The following is a 22,658-nucleotide window of genomic DNA, read 5'->3' as shown; positions in this document are numbered from 1 at the left end:
TAATGTTTGGCTTATTTCGGCTTTTTATTAGTTCCTGAGTAAACCGGTTTGGCTGTGATTAAAGTTAAGCTTCATAACATATTACTCACAGTTAAATTAAGGACGGCAGTAAAAACTCCGGACCTGTGACATCATCAAGTACGCTGGTGTTCCAATTGTACAAATCGCGAGTCCGTGCTCGCGTTCTCGGCGAGTCCGTACTCCCGTGCGTTCTCGGCGAGTACGTACCCGCCGAGAACGCGAGTACGTACTCGCGTACTTGAGAATTGAGAAAGGGCCAGTTTGAATGTCGCAACGTTGGCAAAGAGAGGAAGTGACGTCAGATTTGCGCATGCGGGGTAGCGATCGGGTTTCCTGTACGGATCGGGTAGCGACACAAACGTTCAAAGCTACTCGCTGGCGTAACATACGGGATCCTGACTTATTAAACGGCGATTTTTAGGTCATTTCTTAACCAGACGGGAAGTGTGAGGGGCTAATAGTTCCGATATTGGTTTCCATATCCTGGATTTCTCTAAAAAATTATCCGAAGCCTCAGCGCGCTGCAGCCCATTCCTCATCTAAAGGTAAGCACCGAGCTAACTTTACTGTGAGTTCAGTTCATGTTGAGTTTAGCTCCTGAATGAGGTCTTCTGCTGCTCTCCTCGGTGTCAGTTCACAGTTTATTGTGAACACGTTGAGAGAAGAGTGAGAGAGTGTTTGGAGAAAAACACCAACTAATCATTGGCTCAGCATGCTGGGAGAAGTTGAGCGTTTTGTGAGAAAGGTAGGTCTCACTCGTGATTGTAGCAGGAAGTAAGCTATAAAAGAAGAGAAAGAAGGAAAGTGGGGATTTCAACAGTTTGCTGGCAGAAAGTTGGAGCAGAAAAGTCTTTTCATTGTCCCTGCAGCTGTTTTTCTGTTTTTCAAACCTCTACAGCCTCATTTCTATTTGAAGTGATAACAGGAAATCAGAGCGATCTGCTGCAGTATCAGGGTCACAATAGACTGTCCAGCTGCTGTGGATGAACACATGAGAGGAAGTGAACTCCTACAAAGTCTCATTTCAATGAGTCTGGCTGCTGTAAAGTGATGCACAGGAAGATGTTAACACAACTAATGAAACAGATGAAAGTAAACAGTGTTCATATTTGAAAGCACAGAGAATAAAAATATATTGTGGTGGTTAATGTGCAGCTCTTGGTGATTTGGAAGAAGAATGTTTTTATTGTGTTGTGGATTGAATGTTGGATTTTATTTAGTTTTGTGTACAGAAGGCAGAAGTTTTTTCCACTTTTCATTGATCAGATTGATTTCTTTTGCTCACGTAAATATTTGAAGGTTTAATGCTTATTTTCACAGGTAGAGCCGACTATAATTGTTTATTCTATGAAATCTTGATCATGGAGCGAACTCGGGTGGGTTTTTTTTTTCAGTTTTATTTCTGTAGTTGAAGTTCTACAGAAGGTCCAGGCCCATGTTTTATAATGATGGGGGGTGCTAAGCTGTTGAAAGTCTTGGGTGGGGGAGTAACAGGTCATTGTTGGTAGAATCCACAGCAGGAGCTGTTCAGCTGTGAATTGTTGGTGCAGTGGGGTCTTTAGGTTTGTGGTTGGTTCACCGTCTGATTGTTTTCCAGACAGAAGCAGAGTCATTAGCTGAAAACAGGTTTTGGAGTTTAGCTTCACTAAAGCTGAACTTTGAAACACTTCCTGCTTTTCCAGCCTTAGCCTCCTTCTCACCCTGGTGTGTGATGCTGTGCAGCTGTCATCACAGAAGCTGATTTTACAGGACGTCACAGCATCTCTATAATAATCCAAACTGTTGGTAACAATCCTGAAAACCTCCCAGTCGGTGCAGTCCAGACACACCTGCAGATTCTCCACAGCCTCATCAGTCCACTGTGTCAGTGTCTTCACAAAAGGTTTAGAGAGTTTTAGTTTGTGCCTGTTTGCAGGGATCAAGTGAACCATGACATGGTCTGAGAATCCTGGTGCAGTGTGAGATGATGATCCTCTTACTATCAGCTCACCTTCAGTTTCTTAGATGTTTTCTCCAGTTTGTGTACAAACTGCCATGAAGTTATAATGAAGCACCAAACTGCAGTTACTCAGTCAGTGGAGGTTCAGTAGTGCAGTTTCTCACCACTGTTGTTAACTGTAGGCTGACACACTGACTGAAGTAAGTGTAATACATTCACAGCAGATCAAAGGCAGCGCACACCTGTCTAACAGAATCCAAAGATGGTCATGTTCTTTTAACCTAAAAATATAAATAATATAAATAATAATAATAATAATAATATAAATATAAGGGAAACTAAGCTACATACTTTGCACACAATCTAGACTAAGGGATATATTTATGTTCTACAGCTGTTAACATAATTCAACTACCTTGACTATAGGTATAAGATAACATACGTTTAGAATAATAATCTCACAGTAGATTTGAACTTTCCTTCTTCATTATTTCCATCTTGCTTTGACTGCAGCTGTAACACTGATTCCAGCAGGATTTGTAAAAAGCATTTTGACAGACACACAAAGCTGGACAGCTTTTGTTCTGAGGGTTTGGAGAGAGTCTGTCTGTGTGTGTGTGCATTCACTTTGTTCCTCTAACAGAAAATCAATGTGCAGATGTTGATTCCTGCAGTGACTGTTGTTCTTCAGCCTGTAGAAACCATCCTGCAGCTGCTGGAACAAATGAATCTTCTCTTGCTTTTCTCTGGTTTGTGTTTGCTCTGCTTCTTTTTGTCAGAGATCAAATACATAAAAATATTATTTTGTGTCCCAGCTGATCAGCAGGAGGAGAATCTGACGGAGGAACATTTTCAGCCATTTGGACTCAGCTCAGCCACTACAAAGGAAACAATGAGCTCAACACAGATGGTGAGGAAGAAATGTTGAACCTGTGGTCAAGTTACAAGAAAATACAAAGATCACATTTTATAAGGATACTGAAGTAAAATAAAGTCAGCTGCACTCGTAATTTTTCATACAATATATTTTTTCCCAATGAGCAAAATATTTTTCTTATTGTTATTTTTATTACAGAGGGAGTTTCAATTCAATTCAATTTTATTTATATAGCGCCAAATCACAACAGCAGTCGCCTCAAGGCGCTTTATATATTATATACAGTAGATCGTAGTAGATACAGTAGAATAGTAAAAAAAGTTTGTTCCACGACTGCGTTTCACTCACGGCCTCTGTTTGTATCTCTGTCACTGCAGGACCAACATGGAGCAAGAAGTCAGCGCTCTCAGGAGGCCGACAAACCTCACAGAAGAAAGGGACAGAAAAAATACAGCTGTGATGAGTGTGGGAAGGACTTTACTTATGCCGGAAGCTTGAAAACACACCAACTCATCCACAGTGAAGATAAACCATACAGCTGTGATGAGTGTGGAAAGGACTTTACTTATGCCGGAAGCTTGAAAACACACCAACTCATCCACAGTGGAGTTAAACCATACAGCTGTGATGAGTGTGGAAAGGACTTTACTTATGCCGGAAGCTTGAAAAGACACAAACTCATCCACAGTGGAGTTAAAGCGTACAGCTGTGATCAGTGTGGCAAAGCTTTTGCTCGCAGTAGCTACTTAAAGATTCATCAAGTTACCCACTCTGGAATTAAGGCGTACAGCTGCGACATTTGTGGAAAAACTTTCAGACATAAAGGGTATCGAAATATTCACCTACGCATCCACACCAGACATGACGTTTACTGCTGTGATCAGTGTGGGAAACTATTTGCAACAGACACACAGTTACAAAATCACATGTTTACCCACAATGAGGAGAGACCTTATAAATGTGACAAGTGTGAGAAGACGTTTAAAGCTCCACATTACCTGAAAGTCCACCAACAGATCCACACCAATAAGAAACTGTACAAGTGCAGTTACTGTGAGGTATGTATTTATATTTTCATCTTGTTATTGTAGCCTGGCTGTTTGGAACAACTCTGCTTATTCAGTTGTGTTAGCATGTTAGCAATTAGCTGGTTTCATTGCTCAGCTTAGTTCTCCACACTCTGGACTCTCTGCTCAGTTCAGTTGGTTTTCCCATTGCGCTGCACAGTCAGCAACTCGCCCAGTTCTCCATGTGTCTGTGATGTTTTGTCAACCTCAACTAGGGCTGGGCTATATCATACCGTTCACGGTAATACCGGTGTAATTTTGGGCAACGATAGGAAAATGAAATATCGCGATAGAATATGGGTAAAACGTGCATGCGCAGTGCCTTTGTTTACATATGCACATGGCGGCGACGCAGAACGAGAAGAGCGAAAGTGGATCGTTAAATGAAACAAATGAACCAGAACTGGTTTGTAAAAATGCTGCAACTTCACTGGTGTAGAACTGGTTTGGCTTTCGTCAGTCAGATACACAACAAAGCACTATTTTTGGTAGAGCATGCTAGCGGGCCGTCGTTATTACCGTGTTGTTTGGAAAATACGGCGCACTTAAAATCAATCCTTTGATTTTTCTGAAAGTCGACAGAGCCCCTTATAATCCCGTGTGCCTTATGTGTGAACTCTGGTTGTGTTTACTGACCTCGAAACGATTTTATGTGCACGGCGCTCGAAAATCTGTCAGATGTTTCAGTACGACTTTGCTAAGCTACGAAGCCGCACCGCTTGATGGATTGTCGGAGCATTACGGCTATCGTAGGCGGAGCCTCGCGGAGTGATACGTACTGTGCTTCAACATAATATTACCATACTGTGCGTGTATAACCTCTTTTTAAGTTTTGTGGATATTAAACATGGTTATGCTGAGGATATGTCGGCCAATTTCCACTGAAAATGCCTTTTAGTTAAACAGTCAGCAAAGAATTTGCACTGTTAAATTTTTATATAACTTTAATGCACTTAAAAAGCTGCTTGTTTAAGTGAAAATACATTGATGGGGTTTTTTGCACTAATAAAGTTGTGGAGTTGTAAAGTATTTTGTCTCACGTCAAATTTTCAAATGTATATCGTGATAAATATTTTTGGTCATATCGCCCTGCTCTAACCTCAATGTTCCATCCATGACCCGTTCAACCTGCAGTGATTACTCTTTGCAATCTAACTACAGTCCGCTAACTGCTATGCTAAAGAAAACAGATGGTGGAGGCTTCCCGTATACACTCCACACTATTCCTGCCCACCTTTAAGGTGCAGGAAGCTGCTACAGTAATCTCCTGAACAATAGGTATCACCACTCAGCCAACATTGCCATATATGGAGGTATAGAAAGAGAACAATTCAAAAGCAGAAGCAATTTTTTTCCACAAAGTTTTCAAAATGTTGCAACATCTCCTTCTTTACATCTGTATGTATATAGTGGAGATGCTCTGTATCTCACTGTACAACTGTATAGTGACAATAAAGGCATTCTATTCTATTCTATGTATGTCTCTGACCTTCTGTACTTGTATATCATTAAAATGGTGATTAAAAACAGGATATAAATGTTGAAGGAATCCCCTGACTTACACTGTCTTTGTGTCTTTGTTTAGAAGCAGAGCGACACAGATGGATCCAGTTCTCAACCCTGTGAGCACTGTGGTAGTGGGAAAGAGTTTCGTTGTGACCTTTGTGGAAAAACTTTCAGTAATCAAAAGAGCCTAAAGCTACATCAACGCAGACACACTGGAGACAAAATGAACTACTGCAAAGAATGTGGGAAAGGCTTCCCCATACCAAGTAAATTAAAAGAACATGAACTCTGTCACAGTGGGGTTAAAAAGCATGTCTGTGACCAGTGTGGGTCATCCTTCACCATTGCACGTGTTCTTAAAATACATAAACGAGTCCACACAGGAGAGAAACCATACAAGTGCAGACACTGTGACAAAAGCTTCTCACGGTCAGGTCATCGTAACAAACATGAACGTACACACATTGAAGGGAACTTCAGCTGTGACCAGTGTCACAAAAGCTTCAAGAATCTCAGTTCATACTCCGAACACAAACGATCCCACGCTGTAAATAAACTGTTTCACTGTTACCAATGTGCAAAAACATTCACTTCATTATCTGCTCTGTGCAAACATCAGCGTGATCATGCAGGACTGTGATCACTGGATCACAATGAATCTGAAGAGACAGAAAGATCCTCTCCTGGTTTCAGGGTCAGACTTAAAAACCTTGAGATCAGGCTCCACAGAGTTCAGATGGAGTCTCCTGTAAAGAGTGTCAGCTCTCAAAGACTGATTTCTCGGAGTCAAATGCTTTGTAAAAATCCAAGAACAGGATGTATCCTCCCTCTTGGATTATTTCACTGTACTCAAGGAGATCCTAAACCAGCCTAATATTGTTATGAATTAGTCTTCCTTTCAAAAAATCTGATTGTGTTTCACTGATGTTTGAGATGCCTTTCTTTAGCCTCCCAGCTCCAGCTCCAGACAGGATCTTATAGTCAGTGTTTAGTACGGTGATGGGTCTTAAATTGTGTAAAATTCTTTTATCCTTACCCGATTTAGGGATCAGGGTTATCAACCCTTGTTTCATGCTTGGCATCAGTTCTTTCTTCTCTATCGATTCCTTTAATGCATCAAATAATGTTCTTAGGTCCTTCCAGAAGAATTGATAAAAATTAGTAGTGAGTCCATCTGTCCCTGGGGACTTGTCTAATGCCATTTTCATGACCTCTAAATCCAGTTCCTCAATTTTAAGCTCTGAATCACACAGATCTTTGAACGGCTTGTCAATACATGGGATGAAATTATTAATCTTATTAAAGAAACTATCAGAATCAGCTGCTGAATATTCTGAGGAGTACAATTTGGAATAAAAAGTGAAGACTTCCTTTTCAATCTCTCTGAAATCTTTGCATTCAGTCCCATTTATCAACAAGCTTGTGATCTGGTCAGTGGGAGAGAGGCAGGGCTCATCGGAGAGTTCAGTGGGGAGCAGTCCTGAATGCTGACATGACAATTAAAGCCTTGCCATATCCCCACGCTGTATGACTGCCATGTTACAGACAGGGCAGCGAAAGTGCACCGGCATATCATTTTGTCTGGAAGAGAGAGAGAAAAAAGAAAAGTCAACAACATGTAATTTAAATGTAGTTGTACAGAATGCAATCAGTTTATCTAACAATCTGATTGTACATATTAACAAAAATATCCAAGCCATCCTCAATAATGAAAGCAAATTGGTATAAATCATAAGAGCTGTCAAAAAATGTGGTGAACAGGAAAACATTTTTTATGAAAACACACTTTTTGTCTCGCTGATGAATGAACTGAACTGTACAATGTGAAAAGCAACTTTTAAGTCAACAAAGAGACTGCAGAACTTTAACTATGAGGTATATTTAATGCCAACATACCTTTTAAAGGCAAAGTGTCAGGTTTACATTATGTTTTCTATGTCTTATATGATTTTTGCAGCGATTTATGGAATTAACAGTTCATTTACAGGTATTAAACCTATGCAAGTGGTGCATCCATGTTCAGAATAGGCTTTGACGGCCTATAAGTGAAGTTCACTGAACTAAAGAGAAATGTGGTTTGATGATTGTTGACATGCTTTCCAGATAGAAGTTTTTCCTCCTAGCAAGGAAATACAGGTGCAGCAGTCAGAATATTGCTGAAAGGGATCTCCTAAAAAATCTTCAGAGGCCCAGTGAGAAACAAGAACCATTCCAGGCATAGCTGACAGCCCAGGCAGTGGTTGAGGTCAAAGGTCATGCTGTTTGGGGCCCATCGTGAGATCAGATTCCGGAGCCACAGCAATAACCACGAAGCTGCGTTGGAATGAGAGCTGTGCCGAGGGGGATTTCCAGAGGCCAACAGAGGAGATTGTGGACGACAGACGGGCACCTGAAGGATGAGGGGAGCGTGCCAAGCTCCATCGACAGCACAGAGGGAGTTTGAGGATGACATCATGATTCTGTGAAAAGCACAGGAACCAGAAGCTATGGTGGTGACGGCAGCAATCTCCTATGAACATCACCTAATGCTGTGTCATTGTACTATGCATACAATGACACTCTGAATACTGCTGGGATCATAACAGCAGTAAGATAACTGCCCAGCACCCTTTCCACAGAGGGGTTTTTCTGCAGAGGATGGACAGTAGAGGAGTCATAAAATCCCCCTCGCAGGACGAGGCCTGCAGCTTTGGAGACACCTGACAGCCATGTTGACAAGCAGCAAAACCACCTGGTATGTTTGAATGTCTATTCTACATACATTTTGGACTCTGGTCCTATGGACAGTGATGGAGACAACTGGAAGAGACATTCATGACGCCCTGCAGAACTTAAAACACTCTGCAGAGAGACGTGTGATTTACATGCCTAGATGAGGAACACCACCAAGCTGGGATGTTAATTTCTCTTTTAACTATTAACAATTAGTTTGTTCACTTGTGGGATGCAGTTTAACATTGGATGAGATCAAAGAGGAATAAGAGGACTGCTAATACATTTGTCAAACTGTGTACTTTTACAGTAATTTAGGGTGACTGACATATGCTGTGTGTTTGCATTGACACTGTCAGACATGCGGAGATCATAACTGGGAACTTTTCTAAAGGGAACTGTCAGGTTTACATTATTGGATTGTCATTTATGCTTAGAAATATCTACTCATATATGCTTAGAGTTTTATAATCAATGTCATGTTGGTAGAGGGTTGATCCTTAGGAGCCTGCAAAGACTTTGTGTGCATTCCAGAGTGTTCTGTCATTCACACCCACATCCTGGGAGCATGGGAGAGGTCGTACCTTCTCTTATTGTTTTGTGGTAGGATAAACGTATCTATATCTGTTCTAGTCTAAGTGCTTTTTGTTTAGATGAACTGCTGGACTTCCAGACCAACAGGTTTAAGGAAGTTGTTTACACACACGCAGACACACAGACAAGGTACTCTTCGTTTGTATGTATACGTCATATGTTAATAAACCCATGTATATTCATGTAACCTCAATAAAAGAGCAGTGTTATGAGGGAGCGGACGAGAGCGACTCGTGGTTCTCTCCCTCGTATACGAGTAACACAAAGAACTTTGTCTGCTTGGTGTTGTCACGTAAAGGAATGTTATTTTTCTGTCACTATGTTATCATTCACATGCACAAGCATTATTTCATCATTACTTCATTAGTCTATCACCTATCATTATCATTATTCAGTTATCATCCTTATTATCATGTATCATTTGTCACATTCTAGATGCAATGCTTCATCATACATAGCACCAGTACAGTGGTGGGTGTAAGTCAAATGAGGACACTCACCTTTTGGTGGCCTGGTCCAACAATCTTACACAACAGAACACTCGTCTTACACAGTTGTTCTGTTCCATGACCATAAATGGGAAACATCTGGTTTCGAGTCCGGGAAGGGTTGTTGTTGTTCTGATAAGATCATGTCCAGGAATTGTTCTGACGTCATAAAGCCTATAAAGCTTGTTGTAGCGAACAGAAAGGGGAGACTGGCTGGCTCCCACACTGTATAATACGTGTGTGTTTAATAAATCACTTTTTGGACACTCCCTGGGACTCTGTCTGCGCTTACTTTTCCTTCCAAATCAAAAGAACCTCTACAGTGTCTAATGCTTTTTGCTGTTGTATTAAAAGTCTCTCGTTCCAGTGTGTCTGTGCTAGACAGACCCATCACAAAGCATTTGTAATGTGTCCATTTATATGCTCCTCGATCTTTGCCCTGACAGTAGGGCTGAGAGTGGGGCACAGAGGGCAGTGAAAGAGTTTTCTGCAATATGTTGTGCATTCCTGCGATTCTGGCTTGGAGGCAGAAATCCACATTGATATGTGCATCTAAAACAGAGAGACAAACAGATAAATCACTTTTCCTGGAAACTTGGGTGCAAAATGGGATCCTATTGGTGGCTCAGCTGGTTAATAAAGAGGGACAACTACTTACTTACAACGACTTTATTGCACTATATAATTTTCCAATCAGTGTTCAGGAATTCTCAATGGTGCTTGGTGCCATACCCTCAGGTACTTTAATGTTATATAAAAACACTGACAGCTCAATATCTACCTCAGTCACTCTCCCTGATCCAGCTGAGTCACCAGTAGGAAAAATCTGCTTTTCACAGGAACTTGGTAACAGCAATAAGAGAATACGTAGTTTATTCCAAGAAGATATCGTCTCTCTCCAGTATATAATATCTTACTGGAACCGATATGTTCCAGATATCAAGTGGAAGACAGTCTGGATGATCCGCCATAAATATTTGATTGTAAATACGGTGAAGGAAGTTTCATTTAAAATTCTACATAAATGTGATCCAGCCAGTCACTACATGGTAGAATTTAAAAGAGACATAAATACTAATTGTACTTTCTGTGGGGATCATCCAGAAACTCTGACACATCTTTTTTGGTACTGTTCTCATACACAGGAATTTAGCAGTTTTGTTATTGTCCATATTTTAAGGGAGTTTTCTTTACGATGGGAAAATGTTTTATTCTGTTTCTTTAAGTTCCCCAAGAAGAATGATAAATGTTTTTTGTAATAAATTTGTTAATACTTTTAGCTAAATTTTTCATCCAAAAATGTAAGTTTACTAATAAAACACCATATTTCTGTTTAAGGATGTGGAATTGTACATACAATCAATATCAGACTCCACCAACAAAAAGGCTCTCAAAACAATATATGTATGTGAATTTTTGAGTTCATTCGTATAATTATTACTTTTTTCTCTTTACCCCTGGCTTTTGTGTTTATGTTCTGTTGTTTTGTATACTTCATCTGTTCGTATGTTGTATACTCATTGTTTGTTAAGTTCTTTAAAAAAAAAAAAAAAAAAAAACTATCATTCAAACATATTCGCTGTGTCCCATTTCGGGGTCTGCACGCTTGAAGTACGCATTTTAAGTGCGGTTACGTCACCGCCACGCGACGACGGCTGTCCCAATTCGAAGTGTACTTGAAATGCATACTCCAAATGCGCCGTCGATTTCCCCAAATATCAAGCGTGGTCCGGTGCACGCTTCGTGGTCCGGTGCACGCTTCGTGGTCCCATATATCCCACAATTCATAGCGCGGCGGTGGGTGTGGATAATTTTGCCGCAAAATACGGCAGAAGGGAGCGGCCGAAAAGTGAACTGTCAAAAGTAAGTACTGAATATGACGTCACTCATTCATGTGCGAATGTTTAATAATGAAGAACATTAAAACATTGCTGTTGGCCACATGTAGGCAAAGTTGTGTGACACTAGTGATGTTTGTACTTTCAGCATTAACTTGGTTTTAAAGCCTCTACTTGTAAATATACATATAGTCGACCTTAATCTTACAGAGAATCTGATGATTTTATGGATAATTAAAGTCAGTCATATATCCACAAACACAACAAGCTGAAAGTCAGTGATATATATATATATATATATATATATATATATATATATATATATATATATATATAATCTGACAATACTATAATATTGGCCATATTATATTTACATTACCATAGTGAGATGACTTTAGTCTCATGAACAACATTAACTAATTATTATTTACTAGCTAATCTTAAATGACTGGTCAGTACAGAAATGAAGCCCTTGAATCATGTTTTACAGTCCTGTGGTTTCAGCCTCAGATACTCAACTAATCAAAGTGATGTCATGACAAAAATGAATGACCAACAAAACAGTTTTCTCCTTCATTTCTGTCAAACAAAGCTGTATGTAACGCGGTTAGTATCATGGTTGCTAGGCAACCTGAACAGCGCGACGAAGCATATACCGTCCCATTTCACAAGCCTCTCACTTCCGCACTTCCCGTACTTATAGTACGCACCGTCCGTAGTACGCGTAGTGTGCGTACTTCAAGCGTGCATACTGTGAAATGGGACACAGCCATTGAATGTCGCAATGTTGGCAAAGAGAGGAAGTGACGTCAGATTTGCGCATGCGGGGTAGCGATCGGGTTTCCTGTACGGATCTGGTAGCGACACAAACGTTCAAAGCTACTCGCTGGCGTAACATACGGGATCCTGACTTATTAAACGGCGATTTTTAGGTCATTTCTTCACCAGACGGGAAGTGTGAGGGGCTAATAGTTCCGATATTGGTTTCCATATCCTGGATTTCTCTAAAAAATTATCCGAAGCCTCAGCGCGCTGCAGCCCATTCCTCATCTAAAGGTAAGCACCGAGCTAACTTTACTGTGAGTTCAGTTCATGTTGAGTTTAGCTCCTGAATGAGGTCTTCTGCTGCTCTCCTCGGTGTCTGTTCACAGTTTATTGTGAACACGTTGAGAGAAGAGTGAGAGAGTGTTTGGAGAAAAACACCAACTAATCATTAGCTCAGCATGCTGGGAGAAGTTGAGCGTTTTGTGAGAAAGGTAGGTCTCACTCGTGATTGTAGCAGGAAGTAAGCTATAAAAGAAGAGAAAGAAGGAAAGTGGGGATTTCAACAGTTTGCTGGCAGAAAGTTGGAGCAGAAAAGTCTTTTCATTGTTCCTGCAGCTGTTTTTCTGCATGCACCAAACCTCTACAGCCTCATTTCAATTTGAAGCGATAACAGGAAATCAGAGCGATCTGCTGCAGTATCAGGGTCACAATAAACTTTATTGTCCAGCTGCTGTGGATGAACACATGAGAGGAAGTGAACTCCTACAAAGTCTCATTTTAATGATTCTGGCTGCTGTAAAGTGATGCACAGGAAGATGTTAACACAACGAATGAAACAGATGAAAGTAAACAGTGTTCATATTTGAAAGCACAGAGAATAAAAATATATTGTGGTGGTTAATGTGCAGCTCTTGGTGATTTGGAAGAAGAATGTTTTTATTGTGTTGTGGATTGAATGTTGGATTTTATTTAGTTTTGTGTACAGCAGGAAGAAGTTTTTTCCACTTTTCATTGATCAGATTGATTTCTTTTGCTCACGTAAATATTTGAAGGTTTAATGCCTATTTTCACAGGTAGACCCGACTATAATTGTTCATTCTATGAAATGTTGATCATGGAGTGAACTCAGGTGTTTTGTTCAGTTTTATTTCTGTAGTTGAAGTTCTACAGAAGGTCCAGGCCCATGTTTTATAATGATGGGGGGTGCTAAGCTGTTGAAAGTCTTGGGTGGGGGAGTAACAGGTCATTGTTGGTAGAATCCACAGCAGGAGCTGTTCAGCTGTGAATTGTTGGTGCAGTGGGGTCTTTAGGTTTGTGGTTGGTTCACCGTCTGATTGTTTTCCAGACAGAAGCAGAGTCATTAGCTGAAAACAGGTTTTGGAGTTTAGCCTCACTAAAGCTGAACTTTGAAACTGTCTCTGTCCCCACTCTGAAACACTTCCTGCTTTTCCAGCCTTAGCCTCCTTCTCACCCTGGTGTGTGATGCTGTGCAGCTGTCATCACAGAAGCTGATTTTACAGGACGTCACAGCATCTCTATAATAATCCAAACTGTTGGTAACAATCCTGAAAACCTCCCAGTCGGTGCAGTCCAGACACACCTGCAGATTCTCCACAGCCTCATCAGTCCACTGTGTCAGTGTCTTCACAAAAGGTTTAGAGAGTTTTAGTTTGTGCCTGTTTGCAGGGATCAAGTGAACCATGACATGGTCTGAGAATCCTGGTGCAGTGTGAGATGATGATCCTCTTACTATCAGCTCACCTTCAGTTTCTTAGATGTTTTCTCCAGTTTGTGTACAAACTGCCATGAAGTTATAATGAAGCACCAAACTGCAGTTACTCAGTCAGTGGAGGTTCAGTAGTGCAGTTTCTCACCACTGTTGTTAACTGGAGGCTGACACACTGACTGAAGACATTTAGTCTGAGTAGTGTTAAAATCTCCCAATTCTTTGAATCTTTGGGCTGAAGGAAGGACAATACTCGGTGTATAAATGCTCAATCAACAATCATTTATTTCCATACAATGAGCATAAGCCATCCGGATGGGGAGACATGCATGAAGAGGGTCACAGCAAATCTCAAAATGGTGATGGGTTACACAGCTTCTTATAACCTCTACTGGCCCCCACCTAGTCGTAAAAGCCTAAACATTCACATTCTTTCTCTGTCACGGTGCCTAAGTTATGACCTCGGTTCCCTGTCTTTATGCCCTCTATAAAGGTGGGGGCAGGGAATGTGGTCTGTTTCTTCTATTATCGGCACAAGGTCCTCTGCACACAACATTCTCTTCATGATTTAGCAGTCTGACATGTCAAGAAAACAGTGTAATACATTCACAGCAGATCAAAGGCAGCGCACACCTGTCTAACAGAATCCAAAGATGGTCATGTTCTTTTAACCTAAAAATATAAATAATATAAATAATAATAATAATAATAATATAAATATAAGGGAAACTAGGCTACATACTTTGCACACAATCTAGACTAAGGGATATATTTATGTTCTACAGCTGTTAACATAATTCAACTACCTTGACTATAGGTATAAGATAACATACGTTTAGAATAATAATCTCACAGTAGATTTGAACTTTCCTTCTTCATTATTTCCATCTTGCTTTGACTGCAGCTGTAACACTGATTCCAGCAGGATTTGTAAAAAGCATTTTGACAGACACACAAAGCTGGACAGCTTTTGTTCTGAGGGTTTGGAGAGAGTCTGTCTGTGTGTGTGTGCATTCACTTTGTTCCTCTAACAGAAAATCAATGTGCAGATGTTGATTCCTGCAGTGACTGTTGTTCTTCAGCCTGTAGAAACCATCCTGCAGCTGCTGGAACAAATGAATCTTCTCTTGCTTTTCTCTGGTTTGCGTTTGCTCTGCTTCTTTTTGTCAGAGATCAAATACATAAAAATATTATTTTGTGTCCCAGCTGATCAGCAGGAGGAGAATCTGACGGAGGAACATTTTCAGCCATTTGGACTCAGCTCAGCCACTACAAAGGAAACAATGACTTCAACACAGATGGTGAGGAAGAAATGTTGAACCTGTGGTCAAGTTACAAGAAAATACAAAGATCACATTTTATAAGGATACTGAAGTAAAATAAAGTCAGCTGCACTCGTAATTTTTCATACAATATATTTTTTCCCAATGAGCAAAATATTTTTCTTATTGTTATTTTTATTACAGAGGGAGTTTCAATTCAATTCAATTTTATTTATATAGCGCCAAATCACAACAGCAGTCGCCTCAAGGCGCTTTATATATTATATACAGTAGATCGTACAATAGTAAAAAAAAGTTTGTTCCACGACTGCGTTTCACTCACGGCCTCTGTTTGTATCTCTGTTACTGCAGCACCAACATGGAGCAAGAAGTCAGCGCTCTCAGGAGGCCGACAAACCTCACAGAAGAAAGGGACAGAAAAAATACAGCTGTGATGAGTGTGGGAAGGATTTTACTAAAGCTGGAACCTTAAAAACACACCAACTCATCCACAGTGAAGTTAAACCATACAGCTGTGATGAGTGTGGAAAGGACTTTACTTATGCCAGAAGCTTGAAAACACACCAACTCATCCACAGTGGAGTTAAAGCGTACAGCTGTGATCAGTGTGGCAAAGCTTTTGCTCGCAGTAGCTACTTAAGGATTCATCAAGTTACCCACTCTGGAATTAAGGCGTACAGCTGCGACATTTGTGGAAAAACTTTCAGACATCGAGGGTATCGAAATATTCACCTACGCATCCACACCAGACATGACGTTTACTGCTGTGATCAGTGTGGGAAACTATTTGCAACAGACACACAGTTACAAAATCACATGTTTACCCACAATGAGGAGAGACCTTATAAATGTGACAAGTGTGAGAAGACGTTTAAAGCTCCACATTACCTGAGAGTCCACCAACAGATCCACACCAATAAGAAACTGTACAAGTGCAGTTACTGTGAGGTATGTATTTATATTTTCATCTTGTTATTGTAGCCTGGCTGTTTGGAACAACTCTGCTTATTCAGTTGTGTTAGCATGTTAGCAATTAGCTGGTTTCATTGCTCAGCTTAGTTCTCCACACTCTGGACTCTCTGCTCAGTTCAGTTGGTTTTCCCATTGCGCTGCACAGTCAACAACTCGCCCAGTTCTCCATGTGTCTGTGATGTTTTGTCAACCTCAACTAGGGCTGGGCTATATCATACCGTTCACGGTAATACCGGTGTAATTTTGGGCAACGATAGGAAAATGAAATATCGCGATAGAATATGGGTAAAACGTGCATGCGCAGTGCCTTTGTTTACATACGCACATGGCGGCGACGCAGAACGAGAAGAGCGAAAGTGGATCGTTAAATGAAACGGATGAACCAGAACTAGTTTGTAAAAATGCTGCAACTTCACTGGTGTGGAACTGGTTTGGCTTTCGTCCGTCAGATACACAACAAAGCACTATTTTTGGTAGAGCATGCTAGCGGGCCGTCGTTATTACCGTGTTTTTTGGAAAATACGGCACACTTAAAATCAATCCTTTGATTTTTCTGAAAGTCGACAGAGCCCCTTATAATCCCGTGTGCCTTATGTATGAACTCTGGTTGTGTTTACTGACCTCGAAACGATTTTATGTGCACGGCGCTACAGTCCGCTAACTGCTATGCTAAAGAAAACAGATGGTGGAGGCTTCCCGTATACACTCCACACTATTCCTGCCCACCTTTAAGGTGCAGGAAGCTGCTACAGTAATCTCCTGAACAATAGGCATCACCACTCAGCCAACATTGCCACATGGAGGTATAGAAAGAGAAGAATTCAAAAGCAGAAGCAATTTTTTTCCACAAAGTTTTCAAAATGTTGCAACATCTCCTTCTTTACATCTGTATGTATATAGTGGAGATGCTCTGTATCTCACTGTACAACTGTATAGTGACAATAAAGGCATTCTATTCTATTCTATGTATGTCTCTGACCTTCTGTACTTGTATATCATTAAAATGGTGATTAAAAACAGGATATAAATGTTGAACGAATCCCCTGACTTACACTGTCTTTGTGTCTTTGTTTAGAAGCAGAGCGACACAGATGGATCCAGTTCTCAACCCTGTGAGCACTGTGGTAGTGGGAAAGAGTTTCGTTGTGACCTTTGTGGAAAAACTTTCAGTAATCAAAAGAGCCTAAAGCTACATCAACGCAGACACACTGGAGATAAAATGAACTACTGCAAAGAATGTGGGAAAGGCTTCCCCATACCAAGTAAATTAAAAGAACATGAACTCTGTCACAGTGGGGTTAAAAAGCATGTCTGTGACCAGTGTGGGTCATCCTTCACCATTGCACGTGATCTTAAAATACATAAACGAGTCCACACAGGAGAGAAACCATACAAGTGCAGACACTGTGACAAAAGCTTCTCACGGTCAGGTCATCGTAATATTCATGAAAATACACACGTTGAAGGGAACTTCAGCTGTGACCAGTGTCACAAAAGCTTCAAGAATCTCAGTTCATACTCTGAACATAAACGATCCCACGCTGTAAATAAACTGTTTCACTGTTACCAATGTGCAAAAACATTCACTTCATTATCTGCTCTGTGCAAACATCAGCGTGATCATGCAGGACAGTGATCACTGGATCAAAAGTATTTGGCCTTTTCTCCAAGCAGCCTGAATAAATCACTTTAATGTTTTTCTTTTTTTTTTCCCTCTCAAACTCATCTTACATCACAGCCACTGTGATCTTTAGTGGGCCGGTTCAGTGAAACTCCCCTTTCTGTCAGTGTAAAGAAATTACATATTTAACTGCTTTTATACACAACAAATGAGAAAAAAATTGTCAGCATGATTGTTTGGACTTAAATTGTGAGAAATAAATGTAAAATTGCAGAAAAGTGCTGACTGTACAGTTTTTGTTTTTAAAGATCAAGTGTCTATAGTTGAAAGTGAAAATAAACTTTTCTGTCCTTTAATTGTTTATTGCTTAATTATCGTTATAAAGATTCTTGTTTTATTTACCCTTTGTCTCACTCTCCCTCACATGACCAGATTTACCTTGTTTCCTCTTTTACTTTCTCACCCCTGATTGGCCCTGGAGCTTGTCCCTTAATTGCACTCACCTGGCTGTATCCCAATTCAAGGTCTGCAGCCTTAAAGTACGCAGCCTTAACGGTCCACACGGGCCGCGTACTCAAAGACCGCTAAGGCCGGAAGTGCGAGGCTTGTGAAATGGGACGGTCTAGCCTCTGTTGCACTGCCCAGGTTGCCTAGCAACCATGATACTAACAGCAGGAAACGTTTCATACAGCTTTGTTTGACAGAAATGAAGGAGAAAATCTTTTGCTCATTTATTTGTTTCTAAATGAGGTTTGATTTGATAAGTATCTGAGGCTGAGACCACAGGACTGTAAAACATGATTGTTGGGCTTCATTTCTGTACTGAACAGTCATTTTAAGATTAGCTAGTAAATAACAATTAGCTAATGTTGTTCATGAGACTAAAGTCATCTCACTATGGTAATGTAAATATAATATGGCCAATATTAAAGTTACTATTTCAATCATTATTAGTTACTACAGCAGTGAATGAACTCTGTTTCAAATACTGAGCTTCAGTAAAGATTCAAGCTGCACTTATTTATATTTCCTGTCACCTTAAATCTTCACTCAAAGACAGGTTCCTTTGACACTGTATATATAACTGTGTTATATATAAGAGACAAATATTGTTCTTTTGTAATGTTGGCATTACTAAATGTGTCTCAGTGCTGACTTTAAATATCCATGAAATCATCACATTCTCTGTAAGATTAAGGTCAACTAACAATTCAATAAAACTTTATTGATCCTGAAGGTTGACCCCGATATTGTAAAATTACTAATATTGTTATGTTCAGTACTTACGTTTAAAAGTTTACTCTTTGGTCCATTTTACTTTTTACATTACATTACATTTTTACATTACTGTGAGGAGTAAAGTTATGTTTATAGATTAATTTCCAGTAGAGAAGGACCTGCTGATGGAAAGCTGAGAGTTTAACAGGTAACGAACTGCAATCAAAGTCACAACGTAACAAAAAATCTATTCCACCCATTTTGCCAAAAATCACACTGGGAATAATGTTCCAAACGGAATTTTTGTTCCTAATGAAAGATCTTAACCATTTCAATTTTAGTACACCATTCATAACATCAAAGTCAACGGCATTAGCCCCACCCTCTTCATAATTCTTAATCATATAATTTTTCTTTATATAATGACATTTGTTCCTCCATATGAACCTAAAATTAAGATTATTTATAGATTTAATTAGTTTTGGAGATATGGGCAAAGAAAAGGCTGAATAGATAAGTCTGGACAGACTGTCCATTTTGGTTAGCAAGATTCTCCCAAACAAAGTTATGTCCCTCTGCAGCCACCTGTTTAAAACTTACACTTTTCTATATTGGAACAGATATTCTTATTTTCTGTTAATATCCTTGCAAATGACAATGCCCAGATACTTTACCTCTTTTTTTGATCTTTATATTACTTATTGCCTGCAGGGGACACTCATGCAGAGCTAGTATCTGACATTTATTAATATTCAGCTGTTGGCCAGAAGCTTTGGAGAAGTGGTTGATCACCTGTAAGGCTAAAGGAATCTGGTCCTCATTTTTTAAAAACAGGGTGGTATCATCTGCACGCTGACTGATTATGATCTGTTCACCCATCACAGTTAACCCGTCAATGTGACTGTTTTTAATCAAAATAGACAACAGCTCAGCAACCATGATGAACAGAAGTGGTGAGCTGCTACATCCCTGCCTTATCCCTCTATTAACCTCAAACCTTGAACATGTACCATGTTCTAGCAAAACAGAGCTGTTAATGTCATTATATAGCATCTCTATAACATTGATAAATTCCTCTCCAAAACCAAAAGACTGCAGAGTTTTTAATATGAACGTATGTTCAACAGAGTCAAATGCTTTGTAAAAATCCAAGAACAGGATGTATCCTCTCTCTTGGATTATTTCACTGTACTCAAGGAGATCCTAAACCAGCCTAATATTGTTATGAATTAGTCTTCCTTTCAAAAAATCTGATTGTGTTTCACTGATGTTTGAGATGCCTTTCTTTAGCCTCTCAGCTCCAGCTCCAGACAGGATCTTATAGTCAGCGTTTAGTAAGGTGATGGGTCTTAAATTGTGTAAAATTCTTTTATCCTTACCCGATTTAGGGATCAGGGTTATCAACCCTTGTTTCATGCTTGGCATCAGTTCTTTCTTCTCTATCGATTCCTTTAATGCATCAAATAATAAGGTTCTTAGGTCCTTCCAGAAGAATTGATAAAAATTAGTAGTGAGTCCATCTGTCCCTGGGGACTTGTCTAATGCCATTTTCATGACCCCTAAATCCAGTTCCTCAATTTTAAGCTCTGAATCACACAGATCTTTGAACGGCTTGTCAACACATGGGATGAGATTATTAATCTTATTAAAGAAACTATCAGAATCAGCTGCTGAATATTCTGAGGAGTACAATTTGGAATAAAAAGTGAAGACTTCCTTTTCAATCTCTCTGAAATCTTTGCATTCAGTCCCATTTATCAACAAGCTTGTGATCTGGTCAGTGGGAGAGAGGCAGGGCTCATCGGAGAGTTCAGTGGGGAGCAGTCCTGAATGCTGACATGACAATTGATGCCTTGCCATATCCCCACGCTGTATGACTGTCATGTTACAGACAGGGCAGCGAAAGTGCACCGGCATATCATTTTGTCTGGAAGAGAGAGAGAAAAAAGAAAAGTCAACAACATGTAATTTAAATGTAGTTGTACAGAATGCAATCAGTTTATCTCACAATCAGATTGTACATACACAATAAAAACAAACAACATATTGTACATATTAACAAAAATATCCAAGCCATCCGCAATAATGAAAGCAAATTGGTATAAATCATAAGAGCTGTCAAAAAATGTGGTGAACAGGAAAACATTTTTTATGAAAACACACTTTTTGTCTCGCTGATGAATGAACTGAACTGTACAATGTGAAAAGCAACTTTTAAGTCAACAAAGAGACTGCAGAACTTTAACTATGAGGTATATTTAATGCCAACATACCTTTGAAAGGCAAAGTGTCAGGTTTACATTATGTTTTCTATGTCTTATATGATTTTTGCAGCAATTTGTGGAATTAACAGTTCATTTACAGGTGTTAAACCTATGCAAGTGGTGCATCCATGTTCAGAATAGGCTTTGACGGCCTATAAGTGAAGTTCACTGAACTAAATAGAAATGTGGTTTGATGATTGTTGACATGCTTTCCAGATAGAAGTTTTTCCTCCTAGCAAGGAAATATAGCAATCAGAGTGTTGCTGAAAGGGATCTCCTAAAAAATCTTCAGAGGCCCAGTGAGAAACAAGAACCATTCCAGGCATAGCTGACAGCCCAGGCAGTGGTTGAGGTCAAAGGTCGTGCTGTTTGGGGCCCATCGTGAGATCAGATTCCGGAGCCACAGCAATAACCACGAAGCTGCGTTGGAATGAGAGCTGTGCCGAGGGGGATTTCCAGAGGCCAACAGAGGAGATTGTGGACGACAGACGGGCACCTGAAGGATGAGGGGAGCGTGCCAAGCTCCATCGACAGCGCAGAGGGAGTTTGAGGATGGCATCATGATTCTGTGAAAAGCACAGGAACCAAAAGCTATGGTGGTGACGGCAGCAATCTCCTATGAACATCACCTAATGCTGTGTCACTGTACTATGCATACAATGACACTCTGAATACTGCTGGGATCATAACAGCAGTAAGATAACTGGATCCAGCACCCTTTCCACACAGGGGTTTTCTGCAGAGAGGGATGGACAGTAGAGGAGTCATAAAATCCCCCTCGTAGGACGAAGCCTGCAGCTTTGGAGACACCTGACAGCCATGTTGACAAGCAGCAAAACCACCTGGTATGTTTGAATGTCTATTCTACATACATTTTGGACTCTGGTCCTATGGACAGTGATGGAGACAACTGGAAGAGACATTCATGACGCCCTGCAGAACTTAAAACACTCTGCAGGGAGACGGGTGATTTACATGCATAGATGAGGAACACCACCAAGCTGGGATGTTAATTTCTCTTTTAACTATTAACAATTCGTTTGTTCACTTGTGGGATGCAGTTTACCATTGGATGAGATCAAAGAGGAATAAGAGGACTGCTAATACATTTGTCAAACTGTGTACTTTTACAGTAATTTAGGGTGATTGACATGCTGTGTGTTTGCATTGACACTGTCAGACATGCGGTGATCATAACTGGGAACTTTTCTAAAGGGAACTGTCAGGTTTACATTATTGGATTGTCATTTATGCTTAGAAATATCTACTCATATATGCTTAGAGTTTTATAATCAATGTCATGTTGGTAGAGGGTTGATCCTTAGGAGCCTGCAGAGACTTTGTGTGCATTCCAGAGTGTTCTGGCATTCACACCCACATCCTGGGAGCATGGGAGAGGTCGTACCTGCTCTTATTGTTTTGTGGTAGGATGAACGTATCTATATCTGTTCTAGTCTAAGTGCTTTTTGTTTAGATGAACTGCTGGACTTCCAGACAAACAGGTTTAAGGAAGTTGTTTACACACACGCAGACACACAGACAAGGTACTCTTCGTTTGTATGTATACGTCATATGTTAATAAACCCATGTATATTCATGTAATCTCAATAAAAGAGCAGTGTTATGAGGGAGCGGACGAGAGCGACTCGTGGTTCTCTCCCTCGTATACGAGTAACACAAAGAACTTTGTCTGCTTGGTGTCTAATGCTTTTTGCTGTTGTATTAAAAGTCTCTCGTTCCAGTGTGTCTGTGCTAGACAGACCCATC

The 22,658-nt window shown here is 40.1% G+C and overlaps 4 protein-coding genes across 6 annotated transcripts in view; 3 read left to right on the top strand and 1 right to left on the bottom strand.

Annotated features, from left to right (window-relative positions):
* LOC146511903 (uncharacterized) overlaps window positions 1-22,658 on the bottom strand; it is a 53,056-nt gene that overhangs the window by 16,503 nt on the left and 13,895 nt on the right. The gene's annotated exons all lie outside the window — the stretch shown is intronic.
* Window positions 2,782-8,985, top strand: LOC146511906 (uncharacterized). 2 transcript variants are annotated; one of them, XM_085171791.1, is made up of 4 exons: window positions 2,782-2,870; window positions 3,215-3,895; window positions 5,490-5,723; window positions 5,912-8,985. In XM_085171791.1, exons 1-4 carry the CDS (start codon window positions 2,853-2,855, stop codon window positions 5,963-5,965), a joined length of 987 nt encoding a protein of 328 aa, XP_085027917.1. In that variant the 5' UTR covers window positions 2,782-2,852; the 3' UTR covers window positions 5,966-8,985. The 2 variants fall into 2 exon arrangements, with proteins under 2 accessions (XP_085027917.1, XP_085027915.1); XM_085171789.1 differs by having other exon boundaries at window positions 5,490-8,985.
* The window catches only part of LOC146511897 (uncharacterized), a 146,872-nt gene continuing 127,021 nt past the window's right edge, over window positions 2,808-22,658 (top strand). Inside the window, exon 1 of one of the 2 annotated variants that reach the window (XM_085171713.1) lies at window positions 2,808-2,870. In XM_085171713.1, the coding sequence (XP_085027839.1) occupies window positions 2,853-2,870 (18 nt within the window). In that variant the 5' untranslated portion in view covers window positions 2,808-2,852. Of the gene's footprint in view, window positions 2,871-14,743; window positions 14,835-22,658 lie in introns of those variants that run through there. The other variant, XM_085171712.1, reaches the window with a different exon arrangement.
* On the top strand, window positions 14,746-17,502 carry LOC146511905 (uncharacterized). Its single transcript, XM_085171795.1, has 3 exons — window positions 14,746-14,834; window positions 15,168-15,764; window positions 16,864-17,502. The coding sequence occupies exons 1-3, from the start codon at window positions 14,817-14,819 to the stop codon at window positions 17,422-17,424; spliced, it is 1,176 nt and encodes a 391-aa protein (XP_085027921.1). The 5' UTR covers window positions 14,746-14,816; the 3' UTR covers window positions 17,425-17,502.

Source organism: Neolamprologus multifasciatus, chromosome 9 (genome assembly GCF_963576455.1).
Source record: "Neolamprologus multifasciatus chromosome 9, fNeoMul1.2, whole genome shotgun sequence".
Lineage (NCBI taxonomy): Eukaryota > Metazoa > Chordata > Actinopteri > Cichliformes > Cichlidae > Neolamprologus > Neolamprologus multifasciatus.
Note: the sequence above shows the minus strand (reverse complement) of the source record. Positions and strands in the feature narration are given on the sequence as shown.